Below are 18,302 nucleotides of genomic sequence, written 5' to 3' on the forward strand. Positions count from 1 at the left end.
GGCTTTCTGATACCCAAAATCTGCCTCTGACTCTGAGGCATTATGAAACTGAATATTCTTCCAACTAAAGGTACCCCAAATGAATTCTCAGTTAGGATTCTCAACAGTTAGTATCACACATCTGTGATTTTCAAATAGACTCTCAAACTTTTTAAATGACCCTAAGAGCCTGAAACTGAGCCTCATTCATGCTTTTAAAAATACCTCAAGATCTGTTTTTTTTTTAAATTTTCTGACAGAATGTGATCTTGGACTTAACAGGAAAAAAAAAAAGATGATTATCACAACAGCATAAGGAAATAAGAATGCCCACTTAAAGCTATTGTTTCTGTAACCCATTTATCCTCCAATAAAGTTGAACACTGAGAAAAAATTTCTGTTAACTCCTACTTTATATAAGAAATACCAGGTTATGCTATAACTGTTTAAGTCTAAATTTGCATGCCCCCCAAATAAAAACTCTGAATTAGATTAATTTTATAAAAGAGGATATGCTGATGTTTCATATAAATCTGTTCACAGTTTTAATCCCAATTAAATGACTTCAAATTGCCTTTTAGAAAGTGACTATGAAGAGTAAATATAGTCAACGTGTTGTTTTGGTTTAAAGATTTTTTTTTTGACGTGGACCATTTTTAAACTCTTTATTGAATTTGTTACAACATTGATTATGTTTTGGATTTTTGGCTGCGAGGCATGTGGGATCTTAGCTCCCCAACCAGGGATCGAACCTACACCCCCTGCGTTGAAAGGTGAAGTCTTAGCCACTGGACCGCCAGGGAAGTCCCTGTCAACATGTTTTTAACTTTTTAAGCAAGCATGGTCAGATTCTGAAATGAGGAGCAAGTACTAAGAAATTTCAAATGTCTTTGATCAAATTTAACTGATAAAAATATGTAGCTTATATGTATATTCAAACAACTTAAAATCTTGTCAAATTGTGATGCAGTGGTTTGAGGAGTCTTTTTTTTTGGCAATAGATAGTCAAGGTGACTTCTTTCTTTAAAGTAGATACCTAAGAGTATGTGTGGAGATCTGGTCTGGTGAACCACATGGCAGTGCCTACCAACTGACGGCAGAGATGTGGCCCCTTCTTGGAATACAAAGAGTCTGATTATAGTACATATTTCACATGCCTCTTGTCATGTTTCTTCTCACAATGAAGACTGATCTTCTCCTTCAGGTCTCACTCAGCTCAAATGAATGACACCTCCTCCAACAAGCTATTAGCCACCCTATCTGAAAAAGACCTCTCTCTAGTAAAAACTCCATCACAGTCTGAGATTATTTTATTTATTTGATGGTTATCTGTGTCTCCTCAACTAGAGTGTAAGCAATAAAGGTCAGGAACTTTGTTTTTCTTGTTCTCTGCTGTAGTTCTTTGCTAATACTGTACCAGGTACAAATTAAGAGTGTGGTAAGTATTTGATGTTCCCCTGTAATCCACTTTCCATCATGTTTTCCTCTGTTTGAACCCCCCCTCCCCCACGCACTGGCTTCTTCATGCTCCAAGAATAAAATCTAAACTCTATTTCATGGCCTACAAGATGCTGCTTGACTTGGTCCCTGTCCACTTCTCTAAACTCATAGAACATCCTCAGTGACTTTCTCTCAGTTCCTTACACATGCCAAGGTTGTTTCCAGCCTTTGTACTCATCTTTTCTGCCTGAGATGCCCTACCTTTCCTATAAACTTGTTCTTTTGTACTATTTAGCACTCAGCTATTTAGAGAGGCCTTCTATGGTCCCCAAATCTAAAGTAGCCTATACCCCTCTCCCTTCCCCTCCCCCCCACACTATTCTATCATGGCTCTCTGAAATAATTTTGGTCATTTATTTGATTTTCCTCATCAGTATGTTAGGGGCCTCATCTACTATAGCTCAAGCTCTTAAATAGTGTCTGGCACTTGGTAAGTACTCAAATATGATTAAATGAATACTGTGCTGGAAAATAAGTATTACCAATAGAGCAACAACATCATGTTTAACTCAATAATTCAGCCTCTTTTAAAATATTTAGAGCTAGCATCATTCAGTCTCTACTAAAATAGATACAATAATCTGAGCTTATTACATAAGGCAAGCCCCCTCCCACTTCACACTCAGTTCAGCTCTAATAGATGCTCTTCTATAACTTCCACCTGTTATTTTTGTGCCTGGCATACCCAACAGATAAAACAATATGTTTGCTTTATCTTCACAGGATATCTTTTTAGGCTGTCCTCATTGTTCTCAAGTGTCCTTTTCTCCTTCCTCCATTCATCCTCTGTTCATCAGTTGATGTTAATTTCCAAACTCCTTGCCACTCTGGACATATTTACAATTATCAGTCACTGTTCACAAACTACTAATGATGGGTTAACTCACATAGAGTCAATGAGTCTAATAATGTGGTTTAAGATTTCATTAATTTTTTTGGAATCCTTAGTCAGTAGCACCCAGAGCTCACAATTTTAAAATCTCTATCTTTTTTCACATGAACACAAATCTCCTTCAGTTTTCACTGTGCCCAGACCAATGGGTATGTATATGTGAGTGTGTGACTCTCCTGTTTGCATTCTAATAAAGGAAATAAGCTGTGAGTACGAAAAAGTAGTAATAAAAAGGTAGAAAGTGATAAGAGCTAGGGATGTACAGCAGAGAGGTTTTACATGGTGGTATGAACATTATGAGCTAGGGGTATGTTTGAAGAATAGATCACTCTGAGTGGGAACAAAGAGTATGTGAAGGAGAACAATGAGAGATAAAATGAGGCTGGATTCTGGAAAGCCAGAAACCATGCTGAGTATGCACTGAGTGCTTACTGAAGACACCTGTGTGTTGGGTGATACATTATATGATCAAACTGCGTTAGGAAGAAAAACTTAGAGGATAATGATGGAGGATAAATTGGAGGTGGAAAACTAGTTAGAAAACAGCTGCAATGGGTAAGGGGGAATGGATATCTGAAGTATGTCACAGGCCTAGAGGACTAGAGAATAGCTGATTTATCAAATCTTAAAGTGTGGCTGGTTCCCTCCCGAATTTAAAAATAAAATCTTGTTCCCATGTTCTTTCCAAGTCACAGACATTGATTGAGTGAGCCTTGCCATGCAAAAAGATACCTCTTGTCTCTGGGTCCATACCTGTCATCCCCATCTGTAATTGTCCCTGCTGAAAGCAAGATCAGTATGAATTGCATCATGCAATGCAAACACTGCATCTGTTTCCTTTCTGAAATAGGGTTACATAATTAAAACAACGCCACAGTAAGATTCCTTTTTACTTGCTGTAGGCTTTACTGACCCAAAGCAATGCTCACTATTTTAAAAAATATCCTTAAATTACAGTAATAATGCCACATGTAATTTGGTCTGCATTACACTTGGCCTGCCTTAAGCACTGATAAACTCTATTTCAAGTTTGCCCAGTTCCAAGATACCTGGTAGGATTGATTCAGTCCTGAAGGAATATGAATACAGGGAAAATGACTCACAAATGACTTACTCATTAATAATCAGATCAGGAGCAAAGCACAGCAAGTTTGAACTTGATTGTCTATATGATCTCCACCCCAGGGCGAATGACATGAGGAACATCCATGAATATTGCAGTAGGGTCATTTGGTCATCCAGATGTAAGTTCCTGAATCCTGAATTAAGAGGAATAAGGGTATGAGGATACATTCTAGTTGCCAAAGAGAAGATCATCTCTCTGGGAACTGCCAAAGACAGTTTTGGAGGACTCTTAACAGATAGAGGAAATGAAGCACAAAGTGGGCACAGTTTTCCTTTGTCATCTGACATGTTAAGACCAAAGCCCTCAGTACTTTTTAATAGCATTCAATGTAAGAAAACTTAAGAGTTGCCAGTTTTTGTCACCTTTTGCCTATGGGAGTAAACATGGACTAAATAGTAAAATGCTATATACTAAATAGTAAAATAGAAAGCCAAGAGTCCTGTCCTGGGATGTTACTCATTCAGTGAATTTAAGTTAAAAAAATTTCCCCTGATATTTATACCTCTTTCCCCCTTGATGGAGTGGGGATGGCAGGAGACCATGGGACCAGGGCGATAGAAAGCCCGAATGTTTTATTTAAAAGAGTCTAAGACTTGTGCCTTAGCTGCATTATCTTTGCATCTTACCTGGTATTGCCTTCGCCCATTTCACTGCTGCGATCACCTGCCGCCCACCTAACATGTTGAGTGTAGTCATGATCCGCCAAGTTGTATCTGGAATGGAGCTGTCGTAGCCCGCATATATCACCTCCGGCTCAATGACCTCCAGCAGTGACACCAGGGTAGGGGTGAGCTGTGGTAATGTTGCAGGGACTATTGTTTTGTTAGCAGAATTTTCAGAAGTTTCTTGTGAGACTCCTGTAGTGGCCTGCTGAATTCCCTTTATCTTTTTCTTTGTTTTTCGAGCTGTGGGTATATTAAAAAAAAACAAAAACAAAAAACAGAAATCAGCTGTAATGGGAAAATCTGGGCAGCACAGTTAATTAAAGAGGTATTTTAATTTCTGCAACTATTTAATTTGAAAGAGGAGAAATCTTTTATTTAGCAATTATGATAAGAGAAAAACACATTTTTGCCTGAAAGCAAAGGATCAAGAGGAACCCGTTCATTTATTAATTTCCTCTACAGATAAGCCATTCTTCATTATAGTTATACTTTATAACTTGTCTTACAACACTATGTTAAAACAATATAAACAAATCACTCACCTAGATTCTTCCATAAAGTAATTTCTGTCTCAGTTTCACTCCAAAGTAAAAATTTTCACTAGTTATACAAGGCAAATTACTTTTATTATCAACTGAAAGAAAGAATCTCAGTTTGTAATCCCAGACTAGTAACTGTGGCTTACGGTTAATCTAATTATGGGTATATGTAATGAAGAGAGTGATACTGTTTATACGTTTGCACGAAGTCCCCTTCTTATCAAGATAGTAAGATTACATAGGAGATCACACACTAAAAATAGTGTTAGTTCTAACAGCAGAAAAATCCACTTTTTACCTTTATATGATGGATACTATATGGGACTTAAAAACCTTTGTGGAAATGAAGAGAAAAACTTTAAATTTCTTTACATAAATTACCAGTGGGTAATTTCCTTTTTATAAGAGATTTATATTCATGACTCTATAAGCCTAAAGTATCAATTTTCATGTAATATATAAAGTAACTAAAACCATCTTTTATTTTTGACTTAGTTTGGAACAGTATAATCAAATTACAGCATGGATTCTATAGATTTTTTAGTATTCATACTCTTGAAGTTACTTGTTCTAGTGACAAATAAAAATATTAGGCAAGAAAAGAATTTTAGTATTCCTAAAGAGAAAGTACTCAGAACTCCAAGGAAGGGCAAGGAATGTAATTTGTATGAAAGAAGAAATGTACCTGTCTCAGTTGTCAGGTATGTGAACCATTTTGCTAAGGGAAAAGTAAATGCTAATCACATTTTAAAATAATTATTAGATCCCCTGTCCCTAAAATGCCTAAGTACCTAGTTTGTGGAGGACAGATGTGGTGGCGAGAACTATGTATCTCAATGTACAGTGTTAGAAAGGAAAAAAACCCTGTTGTTTACATTGAATAGAATGGTCCCGTTTCTTATTGTGCTCTGTGCTGAGACATTTAAGAATTTTTAGTTAACATTTCAAAACAGAGAAACAGGATCACGATAGATCTGTTCTAATTTATTTTACCACGCTCTATTGAAGATACAGTATGCTGTAGTAGTAGAGAGAGCATAAATATGAAACCAGCATGTTTGAATATAATCCTGGCTCTGCCACTGAGTAGTTGGGTATCTGTGCAAGTTATTCCCTGGGCCTTAGTTTCCTCTTCTGTAAAATGAGGATAATATTAGTACCTACCTCATACCGTCTTGTTGATAATTAAGTCAGTTAAAATATATAAAACACGTAGAACAGTTCTTGGCGCATATTAAGCACTATATAAGAATGATCATTGCCACAACTGGTGGTAAAATACAGTTGTAGAATATTTTGAATTCACATAGTCCAAGTCTACAGAGGAGTGATGAAGTTTTAAAAAAGGAAGAGCTCCTACACGTAAGGAAACCCTTTAAACAACCAAAGGTTCTCACTGACACCCAGATCTCCAAATCGTGGAATGTACTTTGTTGACAAAGTAAACAAGAACATGCATATCCCCAGTCAATACACTGAAACAGTACGGTAAAAACTTCAATTAACCATAACTTTAAATTTGTCTAGAATATGTGTTCCTACACTCCACATTAGAACAAAGAAGAAAGGACAATGACAAACTGGAGGATTTTAAAGTCTTCTCACCATAAAAACTCCTATAAGAGAACATAGGCAAAACATTCTGATATAAATCATATCAATGTTTTCTTAAGTCTGTCTCCCAAGGCAACAGAAATGAAAACCAAAATAAACAAATGAGACTTAATCAAACTTACAAGCTCTTGCACAGCAAAGGAAACCATAAAAAAAAAACAACGAAAAGACAATCTACAGACTGGGAGGAAATATTTGTAAATGATGTTACTGACAAGGGCTTAATTTCCAAAATATACAAACAGCTTATACAACTCGACAACAAGAAACAAACAACCCATTCGAAAAATAGGCAGAAGACCTAAATAGACATTTCTCCAAAGAAATACAGATGGCCAATAGGCACATGAAAAGATGCTCAACATTGCTAATTATCAGAGAAATGCAAATTAAAACTACAATGAGGTACCACCTCGTGCCAGTCAGAATGGCCATCATTAAGAAGTCTGCAAATAACAAGTGCTGGAGAGGGTGTGGAGAAAAGGGAACCCTTCTGCACTGTTGGTGGGAATTTAAGTTGGTATAACCACTGTGGAAAACAGTATGGAGGTTCCTCAGAAAATTAAAAATAGAGTTACCATATGATCCAGCAATCCCACTCCTGGGCATATATCCACACAAAACTATAATTCAAAAAGATACATGCATCCCTATGTTCATAGCAGCACTGTTCACAATAACAACCTAAGTGTCCATCAACAGATGAATGGATAAAGAAGATGTGGTACATGTACACAGCGGAGTGCTACTCAGACATAAAAAACCCCCCAAATAATGCCATTTGCAGCAACATGGATGCAACTAGAGATGAGCATACTAAGTAAAGTAAGTCAGAAAGAGAAAGACAAATACCATATGATATCACTTATATGTGGAATCTGAAATAGGACACAAATGAACCTATCTACAGAACAGAAACAGACTCACGGACACAGAGAACAGACTGTTGGCTACCAAGGGAGAGTGTGGTGGGAGAGGGCTGGATTGGGAGTTTGGGATTAGCAGATGCGAACTGGTACATAAAGAATGGATAGATAACAAGGCCCTAATTTATAGCACAGGGAACTATATTCAGTATCCTGTGATAAAGTATGACAGAAAAGAATATGAAAAGAATGCATATATATGTATAACTGAGTCACTCTGCTGTACAGCAGTAATTACCACAACATTGTAATTCAACTATACTTCAATAAAAAATAAATTTAAAACGTAAAAAAATAAAGATCAAAGGAAAAAAATTTAAAAATCATCTTCTATACTCAATATATAATCAGTTTAATTTCTTACTGCTTATCTATAGTCCTAAGAGAGAACTGATGCTTGTGAATAAAGCTCAGAAAGGCCTATTGAGCCCAACTGTGTTGTGCTGAATATGTACTATTTTCACATAACTGTGGCAAGGAATCGTTAATTGAATTAGTTAAGCAATCACTATTTTTAATCACAATTTAGTTAATAAGATTTTTCTCTAAGTAAAGTTCCTGACCCCTTGGAGCATACAGGAGATTAGCAGTCAATATATGATCTCTACAGAAGTGTTCATGAGTCTGTGATAGCTCCATTTCATTCTTAAGTAAAGAAATCTTACTTAGCTTAAAACTTAGCTTAAAAATATTAGTTACGAAATCTGATACCATAAGCCTCCTTGCCTATAAGTTCCACTTGACCCTTATGACAAAAATAAAACTATAATTAGGAATGATTACAATACACCTTAAAATGAAAAAACATTTAGGATCACCATTAAAAAACTTACTGTACTCAAAGGCCAGGCACTTTAAGCAGTGAAGAAGGTTGCCTTAAAATAAATCTTGAGAGTCACTTGGTATGGAGCAACAGTATCAAAATACAGCACTTGCAGTACTAAATTACATTTATGGAGAGCACTGGGCTCTGAGAGAGTTGACTGCTTCTGCAAAATTACTCTGGGGCTATCGTGAAACTGCTTTGCTTAGGGGAAACACTCCGATGAACAAGAGAACATTTTTAAAGATTGTTTAAAAAAACCCAGAAGAACAGTGTAGTTCAACCATGTGTTTCATGCTTAAGTACTAAGTAGTATTAAGTATTATTGCCCACCAAATACTTCTGGGACACACACATACCTACTCCAAATAGAAGTTTTTATATATACTGGAATAATTAAAAACGAAAGTGAGGCTTTCACACTAAAACCACATATACACAAAAACTCTATTAGATTTTTTAAAGCCTTTCTTTAAATTTTTCTACGAGTTACATGATCAACTGCATGATATGTGCTACCTAATAGCTAATATATTATTAAATAACAAACTAGAACTGTGTAGTGTAAGTGGACATACGGTTAACCTTGGTCCTACTTGAAGGTGGTTTTAATATGAGGGTCCAAAATAACCTCTTTGAGTAGAAGAATGTATATCAAAGACTAGCATGTAGTAGCTCTTGACAAAGGCTAGTTTCCCCACTATTCTGATATTTTATATGACAACTTATAGAAGCATGCAGTGTGGTTGTTTTTTATTTCAGTGTTTTGAGAAATTGCAGCTTAGTTTAATTGTACGTTTAAATTTTACTCATTCAAAAAAGTTGACTTTTCAACGGAAGACCTGATTAGAAATGGCAGTAATGGTATATTTGATAATACAGAGAAAATGAGATGTCACTCGCTGCCTTGGTCTTCTGGTGAGGTAAAGGCAAAGGGCACTACAGCTGTTACTAAATTGTAAGAAGGAGGAGAAATGGGACAAACTTACTAACCTGGTCCACCAGAATCATTATTTTATAGGTGATATATCTTATTTCTTTTGAATAAAAAAATTCCCTTATACTTGGGATAGGGGAGGAATTGCTCAAAAGAACATTATATGCTTAAGCTCCAAAGATCAAAGTTAAGCTTGATGTGTATTTGGGAAAGCATCTAAAATGTTACTGGGTAAGCAACCACACTATATTAGTGATATGACAGAATTTTATTTGAGCTTGTCCTTTGAGTAAACTTATTTCTAAATATAAAATAGCTGAGATGAAAACATGGGGATTAAAGGAAAGTAGTAAAACTGGGGCTGGAGAAAAAAATATATAAACCAAGCACTAAAACCTGACATGCGTTAATACATATTTATTTAAATGGTGAGAGAACATGAAACTAAAATATGCACAGAGATGTGATATGTAAGAAAGTTAGGAATAACTATCTGGGGTTTTTTTGTAACAAGAAGAAATTATCCTTGTGGTACTGAAAGTGAACTTCTACATGAATGTGTAATCAATCTTTGTAGCTTTTGTAACACCTACAAGAAGATGGGCATTTATCATTTTCTTTTTTTTTTTTTTAAGTATTTTTGGGGTTTTGTTTTTTTGGTCGCACCATGCAGCATGCGGGATCTTAGTTCCCCAACCAGGGATTGAACCCATGCCCCCTGCATTAGGAGCGCAGAGAACCGCTGGATCGCCAGGGAAGTCCCAGTTATCATTTTCTTTAAAGCAATGTTTAACATGTTGACACTCTATAATAAAGTGTTTGGTGTGTCATGAAGGTCTGTAAACATGGTGAAGAAAAGACTAATTTAATCTGTCTTTTTTGCTATCGAAGTAATATGAAGGAACTGAGAAGATAATGTTGTGTGTCTGGTTTGCGGAATTAGACTACAGTCACATCCATAAATCTACTTTATATTTAAAAACATATACACACAGTGTGTACTAGATAGCATCAACAGTCTCTCTTCTGTCGAAAGAACCACATGGTTTCCATTCTCCCTCTAATATCACCATATTAGACAAGATTAGTCTTTCCAAAATACAAGTCTGATCATGTCTCTGCCCTTATTTTCCACCTACTCCTACTCAACTTCTCTAGATTTAAAATTCAATGTTGCTTCTTCTAGGAAGCTTTCCCTGCCTTTTAGGACAGAATTAGGTGACCTTCCTCTTGCTCCTGTAGCTCTCTATTCCTTCTGTAGTGTGCTGTACCATTTTGTCATTGACTGTGCAACCTAACTAGACAGTAAAGTACTTGAATACAGGCACTATTTTACTGATGTTGAATGCAGACACAGTTTTATGTCTAGTGCTTGCCTTGTTGAGTACTTGCTGAATCAAAGTGCACAGGGGTTATTAGATCACCACTACCACCTTCATGGAACTTGCAGTTTCAACTAAGGCAAAATTCCAAACTTTTTTCCAGAGGAAAGATTTTGAATAATGAGATCAGTTTTAATTATACAGCTTGTTATATAAACCAGGATATGAAACTTATAACTAGTTTCAGATTTCTTCTTTGCTTGAAAAACAAAACAAACAAAACCCATCCAATGCCTCCTTGAGGAGTTTTCCCCCCCTGCAGGTTTGTAACAAAAGATTTATATATATACATATGTGCCAAGTAAAAGGTAAATAACAGAATAATGGACATGTAACTATACCTGGTATAAAAACATTTCTAACCCTAGCAAATAGTTTTAAGGTTGAAAAAAGAAATACGAAAGATCAGAGTAATGTTTCTTCAAGTCTTATAAGTTTCATTATTACATAATTTTCTTTCTTAGCATATAGTCTGGCTACACCGAATTCAGTGTGTACAGTAAAAGTTGGTGAATAAACTTAAGCAGAATATGAAATACTCATTAAAAAATCCTTTTAATTATTACATCTGCTTATGTATATTTTAAAAAGTAAAACAATAAATTTTTATATGATGCAGAGACAGTTCATTTTAGATATTTACATTACCTTCCAGGTTCATTCCTGCTTGAAGACATTTTCTATAGCGGCATGCTGGGCAGTTTTTTCTTCGAATTTTATCAATGATGCAATCATTTCTTCCAGCACAAAGATAATTGTGCTGTCCTATATGGAAAATAAAGGCACTATTAAAATTTCACAGGCCTTAAAGGATATTTTTATGGAGAGGCTCTTTGCTGTTGTTGTTGTTTTGGGGGGAACATAGCCAAGGACCAAAGGCATTGATTAAGGAACATATAGTGTACTTTCTTACATTCATTACAAAGTTGAGAGGTCAACTTAAAATAAAAAGCCTTTCGTATTCTGTTTGACATAGTTCATTAAAAAAAACTTTACTGCAGTATACATATAGAAAAGCTCACAAATCCTAAGTGTACCACCTAACCTAATAAATTTTCATAAGCCAAACACTTCCATGTAATCAGCTCTCATATCAAGAAGCAGAACAGTTACCCCACAAACCCTCTTGTCGCCCCCTTTCAGTCACTACCTACCAGGGGTAACCTCCTTCTTGATAAGCTGTTCTTTAAATTGTGCTTTAAAGAGTTGTTTCTTCTAACAATTACAGAAGATCTCTGTATTTTATTTATTCTATGTATAGAAGATCTCACTATTTTATTATGACTTCTAACTTAATGCTAAGGAGGACTAGAGAAAGAGGAAACTGGTTTAAAAATACTGTGAGAGTCGCAAAGGGAAAATGACTTTAATTCAGCATTGCACCACCGTATGCAAATAAAGTGTGCTCCCCTTCCAAATTTTTAAATAAAGTGATAGGTAAACACTTAAATTATGTTAAGGTTGCCAGCAATTAGTTAGGTGTATCACAGACTTGGCAAACTAAGCTACTGTATATAGGACTTAGGGAGATTTGTTCATTATTTCACATGCTTTGTGACTCCAAATACTAAGGATCGTTACTGTCTAAAATCTTCTGCCACCCAGTATTAAATGTGCTAAGAGGTAGAAATGCAGTTTTCACCTGTCAAAAATTGGTGGCGCAGTGGTTAAGAATCCACCTGCCAAAGCAGGGGACACAGGTTCGAGCCCTGGTCCGGGAAGATCCCACATGCTGTGGAGCAACTAAGCCTGCGGACCATAGCTACTGAGCCTGCGCGCCTAGAGCCTGTGCTCTGCAGCAAGAGAAGCCACCACGATGAGAAGCCCGTGCACCGCAACCCGCACACAGCAACGAAGACCCAATGCAGCCAAAAATTAATTAATTAAAAAAGGGTGGGGGGACAGAAAGTCTTCCTACCCTCTCCCTCCCCTCAACTGTACCCTCTTTTGTTGAAGAAAACTATCTGAAGATTTGCTAGCCTGGCAAAAACTGAAAGGATCCTCCTACACAAGACCAGCATATCTAAATAGATACACTAGATAATTAAGAGTCTGTGTCTTTACACTAGAGGGGATGGTCTTCAGAAGACTACAGGACATTTGTCTTCTCAAAAATAAATCATATTCAAAGAAAAAAGAAAAAATCATAATCATCAATTCATTAGGTTGAATATACCTAGTCTAATTTCTGGGAAAAGATACTTTATGCATAGCATAATCTACTTGACTTGGATGAAAACAAACTATATTCATTTCTTCCTAACATGTTAAATCACAGTGCTTGTTGAGCATTAGTTTGGGGTAGATGGTTAACTGTATCGGGTTCAATTCTTTGGAAGAATTAGGCCACAGAATTGACTAATGGTCTACAATTCAGCTTTGTTCCAGAGTTGTTCTCCGATGCCAAATGTGTGTACGAGCTGTTTCAATTCCTTTCTGTATTGTGTAAGTTTGCTACTTCTTTACTTGGACATGAAATGAAGGCACTAGTGCAATAATTCTATCCTCTATACAGTTTAAGTAGGAACAACAGATGCCATCATAATTGAAGCAGTTATAATACAAAGAAGTTCTACCCCATAAGAATATCCCTGAATCACTGTCCTGTAGTTAATTGAAAAAATTACTCATTGCTAAACACAGAAAAAGTTTCAGTGTGTTATTTATATCTAACCAAAAGATGAGAATGTGCATGTTATGCTAATAATGATTTCTTTATCCCAGGCATGTCTTGAGCACAATTAAGAATCTGAGCTACACGATCAGGGGGCATTGTACCTTCATAAGTTCAAATCAGCTCTTTCTGGTTATTAGTATGAAGTTGGACAAGCCTTTGGGTGTCTTATCTATAAAAAGAGGAGTTTCGAATAGTGGTCACTGTTTACAAGGCATGGACATGTACCACTAATAGTCACTCCCTGTCAATCATTTTGATAAGACAATAAGACATCTTAGTTTGGAATTCCTGTGTCTTCTACCACTTGGTAAATTCCCTTTCTAAGTAAAAGAGAGAGTAGATGTCAGCAGAAGAGCCTTCGGGCCAGCTGGAATTTCTCAACATTGTTTTGTTTGCATTGTATTTATTTTTATGGTAAAAACCTGTTTTTGGCAATTGATTCTATTTCTATTTCTGGTAGGTGTGGTAGCCAGCCTCCAAGATGGCCCCCAGTGGTCTCTGTCTCCAGGTATTCACACTCTTAGATAGTCCTTTCCCAAACTATACCAGCACTGGTCTGTGTGACCAATAAAATACGGCACAAGTGACAAGTATGTCACATCTGAGATTAAGTTACAAAGATACTATGTTCCCATATTCATCACAGCCTCTCTTGTGGATCACTTGTTCTAGGGGAGGCCTGCTGCTATGTTGAGAGCAGAACTAGAGGAGGTGCACATATTGAGGAACTGAAGCTTCCTGCGAAAAGCAATGTTAATGGGCTGAGAAGTGGATCCTCTAGCCCCACTCAAGCCTTCAGATTACTGCAGCTTCCACCAACAGTCTGAATGTAACTTCATGAGAGTCCCAAGACTACCCAGCTAATAAGCTGCTCCCAAATTCCTGACTCTCAGAAGCTGCGTGATATAATAAACATCTCTTGTTTTAAGCTACTAATTTTGGGGGTAATTTGTTACACATCAATAGATAACTAATATAGTAGGGATAGTGAAGTTGTTTTAAAATGAAGTTATAAAGAAGAGTGATCCAAAAAAAATATTAGGTAGTAAATAGAACAGTGATGCTTGGACATGATCAAGATAATGAAAGTGGTATAGGAAATGGGCCACACAGCAAAGGGCATGTCCTAGGGTTTTCTGTAGTTTGTATACTCTATTGGAAGTATCCAAGTTTCAAATGTGAACTGTGACTGTCAGCTTGAGCATCTTTCTTTACTGCTCTCAAAAACAGTGTGGTATAGTGCAAAGTGCACTCGGCAAAGGGCCAGGAAGCCCTTGGTCTGATTTGCAGCTCTACCGCCTAGCTGTGTGATCTCAGTAATGTTTATGAACCTCTCTGAACCCCCTGTTTCTCCATCTGTAAAGTTGGAAAATTAGCACCTACCTTGCTGTGCTTCTGCAAGGGTTAAAGGCAGTTGTGTAGAAGGTTCTTAAAATAGTGCCTAGCACATTGTAAGCACTCAATAAACACTAGCTAGTAAATAATTCCCTTGTTATTGCTTTCATCTCAGTATTTAACTAGATTATAAATGGCCAGGAGATGTGATTTTTATCCTTTCAGGAAGTCAGGATAGCATTGAGATTAAGAGCCTGTGTGGAGACAGCTATGTTTGAATCCTAGCCCTGTCAAACTGTGTGAGCTTCAGTTTTCTAGTCTATCAAATATGGATCATAATAGCATCTAAGATCTCACAGAGCTGTTAATTAAGTGGTATGACATATAAAACATAGTGCTTAGTACATCTTAAATTAAGGGTAGCTGATATCCATCTCCATTATGACCCACCAACAAAGATTATATGCAATTTGTGCAAAGGGAACATAAGAAAAAGGGACTCAGCGAAAAAAAAAGATCATTCAGCTAGTATACATCTAAAGAAATGGAGCTACCCAAATTCTTCTCTGTATGCAAAAAAGCAACTCCCAGAATAATGAATAAAAAAATTCAAAGTATCAATCCTCGATCTGGGTTGTATGGATAATAAATAAGTAAAACTTTTGCAAATTTCTTAAAAATACTTAAATGTTTGGGTATTTACAATACTTTGCCAGTTTGGTGGACAACCTATAATTTCTAGCAGGTGTTAAAAATGGAATGAATGTAGTATAATGAAAATCATACAAGCTTCATCTTTGTAACTGTTCAAGAAAGTGCTCCAAAATATGTACCTGGACTTAAAAACAGATTTCCATCATGTCTAGAAAGGAAAAGTAGAACGGCCATGAGTTAGGTTAGCAAGTGATTACAGAATTTTAGAGCTGGAAGTGACCCTGGAGAAAATTTAAGTCCAAATAAAGGATTTACTTAACACAGTTCACATTTTAACCTTTTCTTATTAATCATGTAATCTAGCTATCATATTTAACTTAAATACTTATATGATATACATTTTGAAATAGTATAGCTAATATTCAATGAAAGTTTACCTTAAAACAAGTATAAGAATTTAATTCTAAAGCAGAGATTAAGCCCAGAGAGCATATGGCCTGCAGTGATGTCTTATTTGTAGTATGTTTAGCTTATTTTTTTTTAAATTGCATTTGGATGCTTTTAGGTAGGGCATGCTTGCACTCTCTAACATAAATAACTGCGCTTTTTGCCCAGTTGTATTATATTTGGCCAGAATGACCCACACTCAGTCCCTGTAGGCATTGGAATTGGAATTTGTAGCCCTGTTTTAAGGAATGATTTTAGTTAAAATGAGGACAAATGAAAAAAAAATGTTTTTTAATTCCTGTATTTCTCTTAAGGCTCCATTGTCTCATTCTGAATTTCACTTTCAGAATTAAAATTTGTCAAATTATTTTGATATACAGGAATACTGTAATACTGTTATCACTGCATTTATATATACCATGGAAAGAACTAATCAGCGAAGAAAGTGCTGAATAAACAGCGAAGAAAGTGCTGAATAAAGTAAGGACAAGGAGAAGCTTCTGTCTGTGGTAAATAACATCTACTTTGTTAGAGACATTGCATTAATTAGGGGTGGGCTTTACTTAATGACTCTACTCAGTAGTTGGATGATACCAAACTGGTTAAAGCCTGCATCTCTGTGCTCTCTGCGGGATAACACAAGTAATTTTATAGTTTGTTAATATATTAAAAGCAATCCAAACAAAAGAAAATGACTCATCTAAGTCTTAAGGACATGCAAACTCAACTGAAGCCAGATAATAATAATAATCTTTCTCATACTGTGAATGAATATGTTAACTTTTAAAAAATATAATTATCTAATCAGAGCTTTAGGTAATCCATTCAGGCCACACTGCCTTCTAAATGCTTTACAAATAACTAAATTACAAAACAGTTTTTTCTAAGAGGATTCACTGGTGATATTAAAAAATTTTAGTGTGACTTCCAATAATTCGCTTATGGAATCAATTTTTCCTTCTTTAAGGAGCTGACGTGCAGGCTGAATCTGTAACAAGGGTAAAATTTATATGAATATAATATTTGTCAAGTGAAATCACCTTCTCTAAAACACCTTCTTTCCTGACCTCCTCAGGCAGTTTGTCACTTGCTCCTCTGTATTATAATCTCTGTACCTTGTAACTGTTAACTCATCTTTCACTTCCAAGTACACTGTGACCTCCCAGAGAGCAGGGATCAGGTCTTACACCACATTTATATCACAAAGCACGGCCCTGGCTTATTGGAAAACAAAACAAAACACTTTTCCCCCTCACAGTTCTCATTATCACTAATTTTTGCCAGTTGGTGGCTTTAAAACCAGCTAATTCATGGGAATTAAAGCCCATAATACTAACACAGTGAGCACTAGTTACTGCTGAAACCTAACACCATCATTTCACATGATAGCACTTCCTTAGTTATCTTCTGTTCTCTGACCATACTCCCTCCCTTCAGTTTATAGTTTTCTATTTTATTCGCCTGTTTTTTAAAGTATTTCTTCCCCACTAGAGCACTTAGGAGCTACCCACCTCTCCCTGCTTTTACTGACTTCTAGCCTTAATGGGCTTTGCATATAATAGAAATTTCAGAATCCACTCTGAGAAATAGGAACCAAACAGAGGAATAATAAAACTCTTCAAAACACACACTACCTTCCACTGCTCTTTTGAAGAATACTTTACAGCTTCCACAAGTTAAGACCCCATAATGACATCCCGAAGCTTCATCAGAGCACACTAGGCAGAGTTTGGGAGGTGGTCCCGCTGCTGCTGAGGAGCTGGATGGAGGAGAGCTTACATCTGGTCTCATTCCAGGGCTAAAAAAGGAAGAAAGCAGTGTGACGATTTAACTGTCATGACTGTCACAGAAGTATCAAAATACAGTTCTCTTACCTTCTCACTGCACAGTGAGCATGTTCACACTGAACTCTGGCTTCAAGTACTAGCAAGCATTAAAATATCCTACCTAGATATAGTCACATAATATTTTATTCTTCTATACAAAATTAAGAGTGAGGTAATTTCTTTCTAAGTATTCCCTGGGAGTTCCCTGGCAGTCTGGTGGTTAGGATTTGGTACTTTCACTGCCGTAGTCCAGGTTCAATCCTTGGTCGGGGAACTGAAATCCCAGAAGCCATGTGGCGTGGCAAAAAAAAAAAAAGAAAAGTATCCCTTAAAAAGAATGGACTTAGATATTATAATTTTTAGTTGCTTGGGAGTTGTTTATAATCACCTTTACTAAAGTATCATTTACGTACAATAACATTAACCATTCATAAGTCTACAATTGATGAGTTTTGTTAAATGGATAATTGTGTAACTACCACCATGATCAAGAGATATAGTATATATCCATCAACCACCAAAGATTCCTTAGGACATCATTTTTTTCCCTCTAATTTTAAGGTATTGTACAGGGATCTTTCTAATTTCATTCAAGTCTCATTAGAATTCTACCCATTCCTCTGCTTGAGTTAAAATTTCTTACAATATACACATAATTTGCTCTATTGTGCTTCACTTTATTGCACTTAACAGATGCTGCAAAATTGTCAGATGGTTAGTATTTTTTAGCAACAAAGTATTTTTTTTGAATTTTATTTTATTTTTTATACAGCACATTCTTATTAGTTATCTATTTTATCCATATTAGTGTATACATGTCAATCCCAATCTCCCAGTTCATCACACCACCCCCACCACCACTTTCCCCCCTTGGTGCCCATAGGTTTGTTCTCTACATCTGTGTCTCTGTTTCAGCCCTGCAAACCAGTTCATCTGTACCATGTTTCTAGGTTCCACACATATGCATTAATATATGATAT

At 36.2% G+C, this 18,302-nt stretch overlaps 1 protein-coding gene across 6 annotated transcripts in view; it reads right to left on the reverse strand.

The window, feature by feature from the left end:
* The window catches only part of NR3C1 (nuclear receptor subfamily 3 group C member 1), a 125,764-nt gene that overhangs the window by 16,395 nt on the left and 91,067 nt on the right, over window positions 1-18,302 (reverse strand). For 5 of the 6 annotated variants that reach the window (XM_060093560.1, XM_060093558.1, XM_060093559.1 and 2 more), the window contains exons 3-6: window positions 17,128-17,294; window positions 11,032-11,148; window positions 4,124-4,402; window positions 3,486-3,630 (exon numbers count right to left, since the gene is read on the reverse strand). In XM_060093560.1, coding sequence (XP_059949543.1) covers window positions 3,486-3,630; window positions 4,124-4,402; window positions 11,032-11,148; window positions 17,128-17,294 — 708 coding nt within the window. The remainder of the gene's footprint in view (window positions 1-3,485; window positions 3,631-4,123; window positions 4,403-11,031; window positions 11,149-17,127; window positions 17,295-18,302) is intronic. The other variant, XM_060093563.1, reaches the window with a different exon arrangement.

Source organism: Mesoplodon densirostris, chromosome 3 (assembly GCF_025265405.1).
Source record: "Mesoplodon densirostris isolate mMesDen1 chromosome 3, mMesDen1 primary haplotype, whole genome shotgun sequence".
NCBI classification, from domain to species: domain Eukaryota; kingdom Metazoa; phylum Chordata; class Mammalia; order Artiodactyla; family Ziphiidae; genus Mesoplodon; species Mesoplodon densirostris.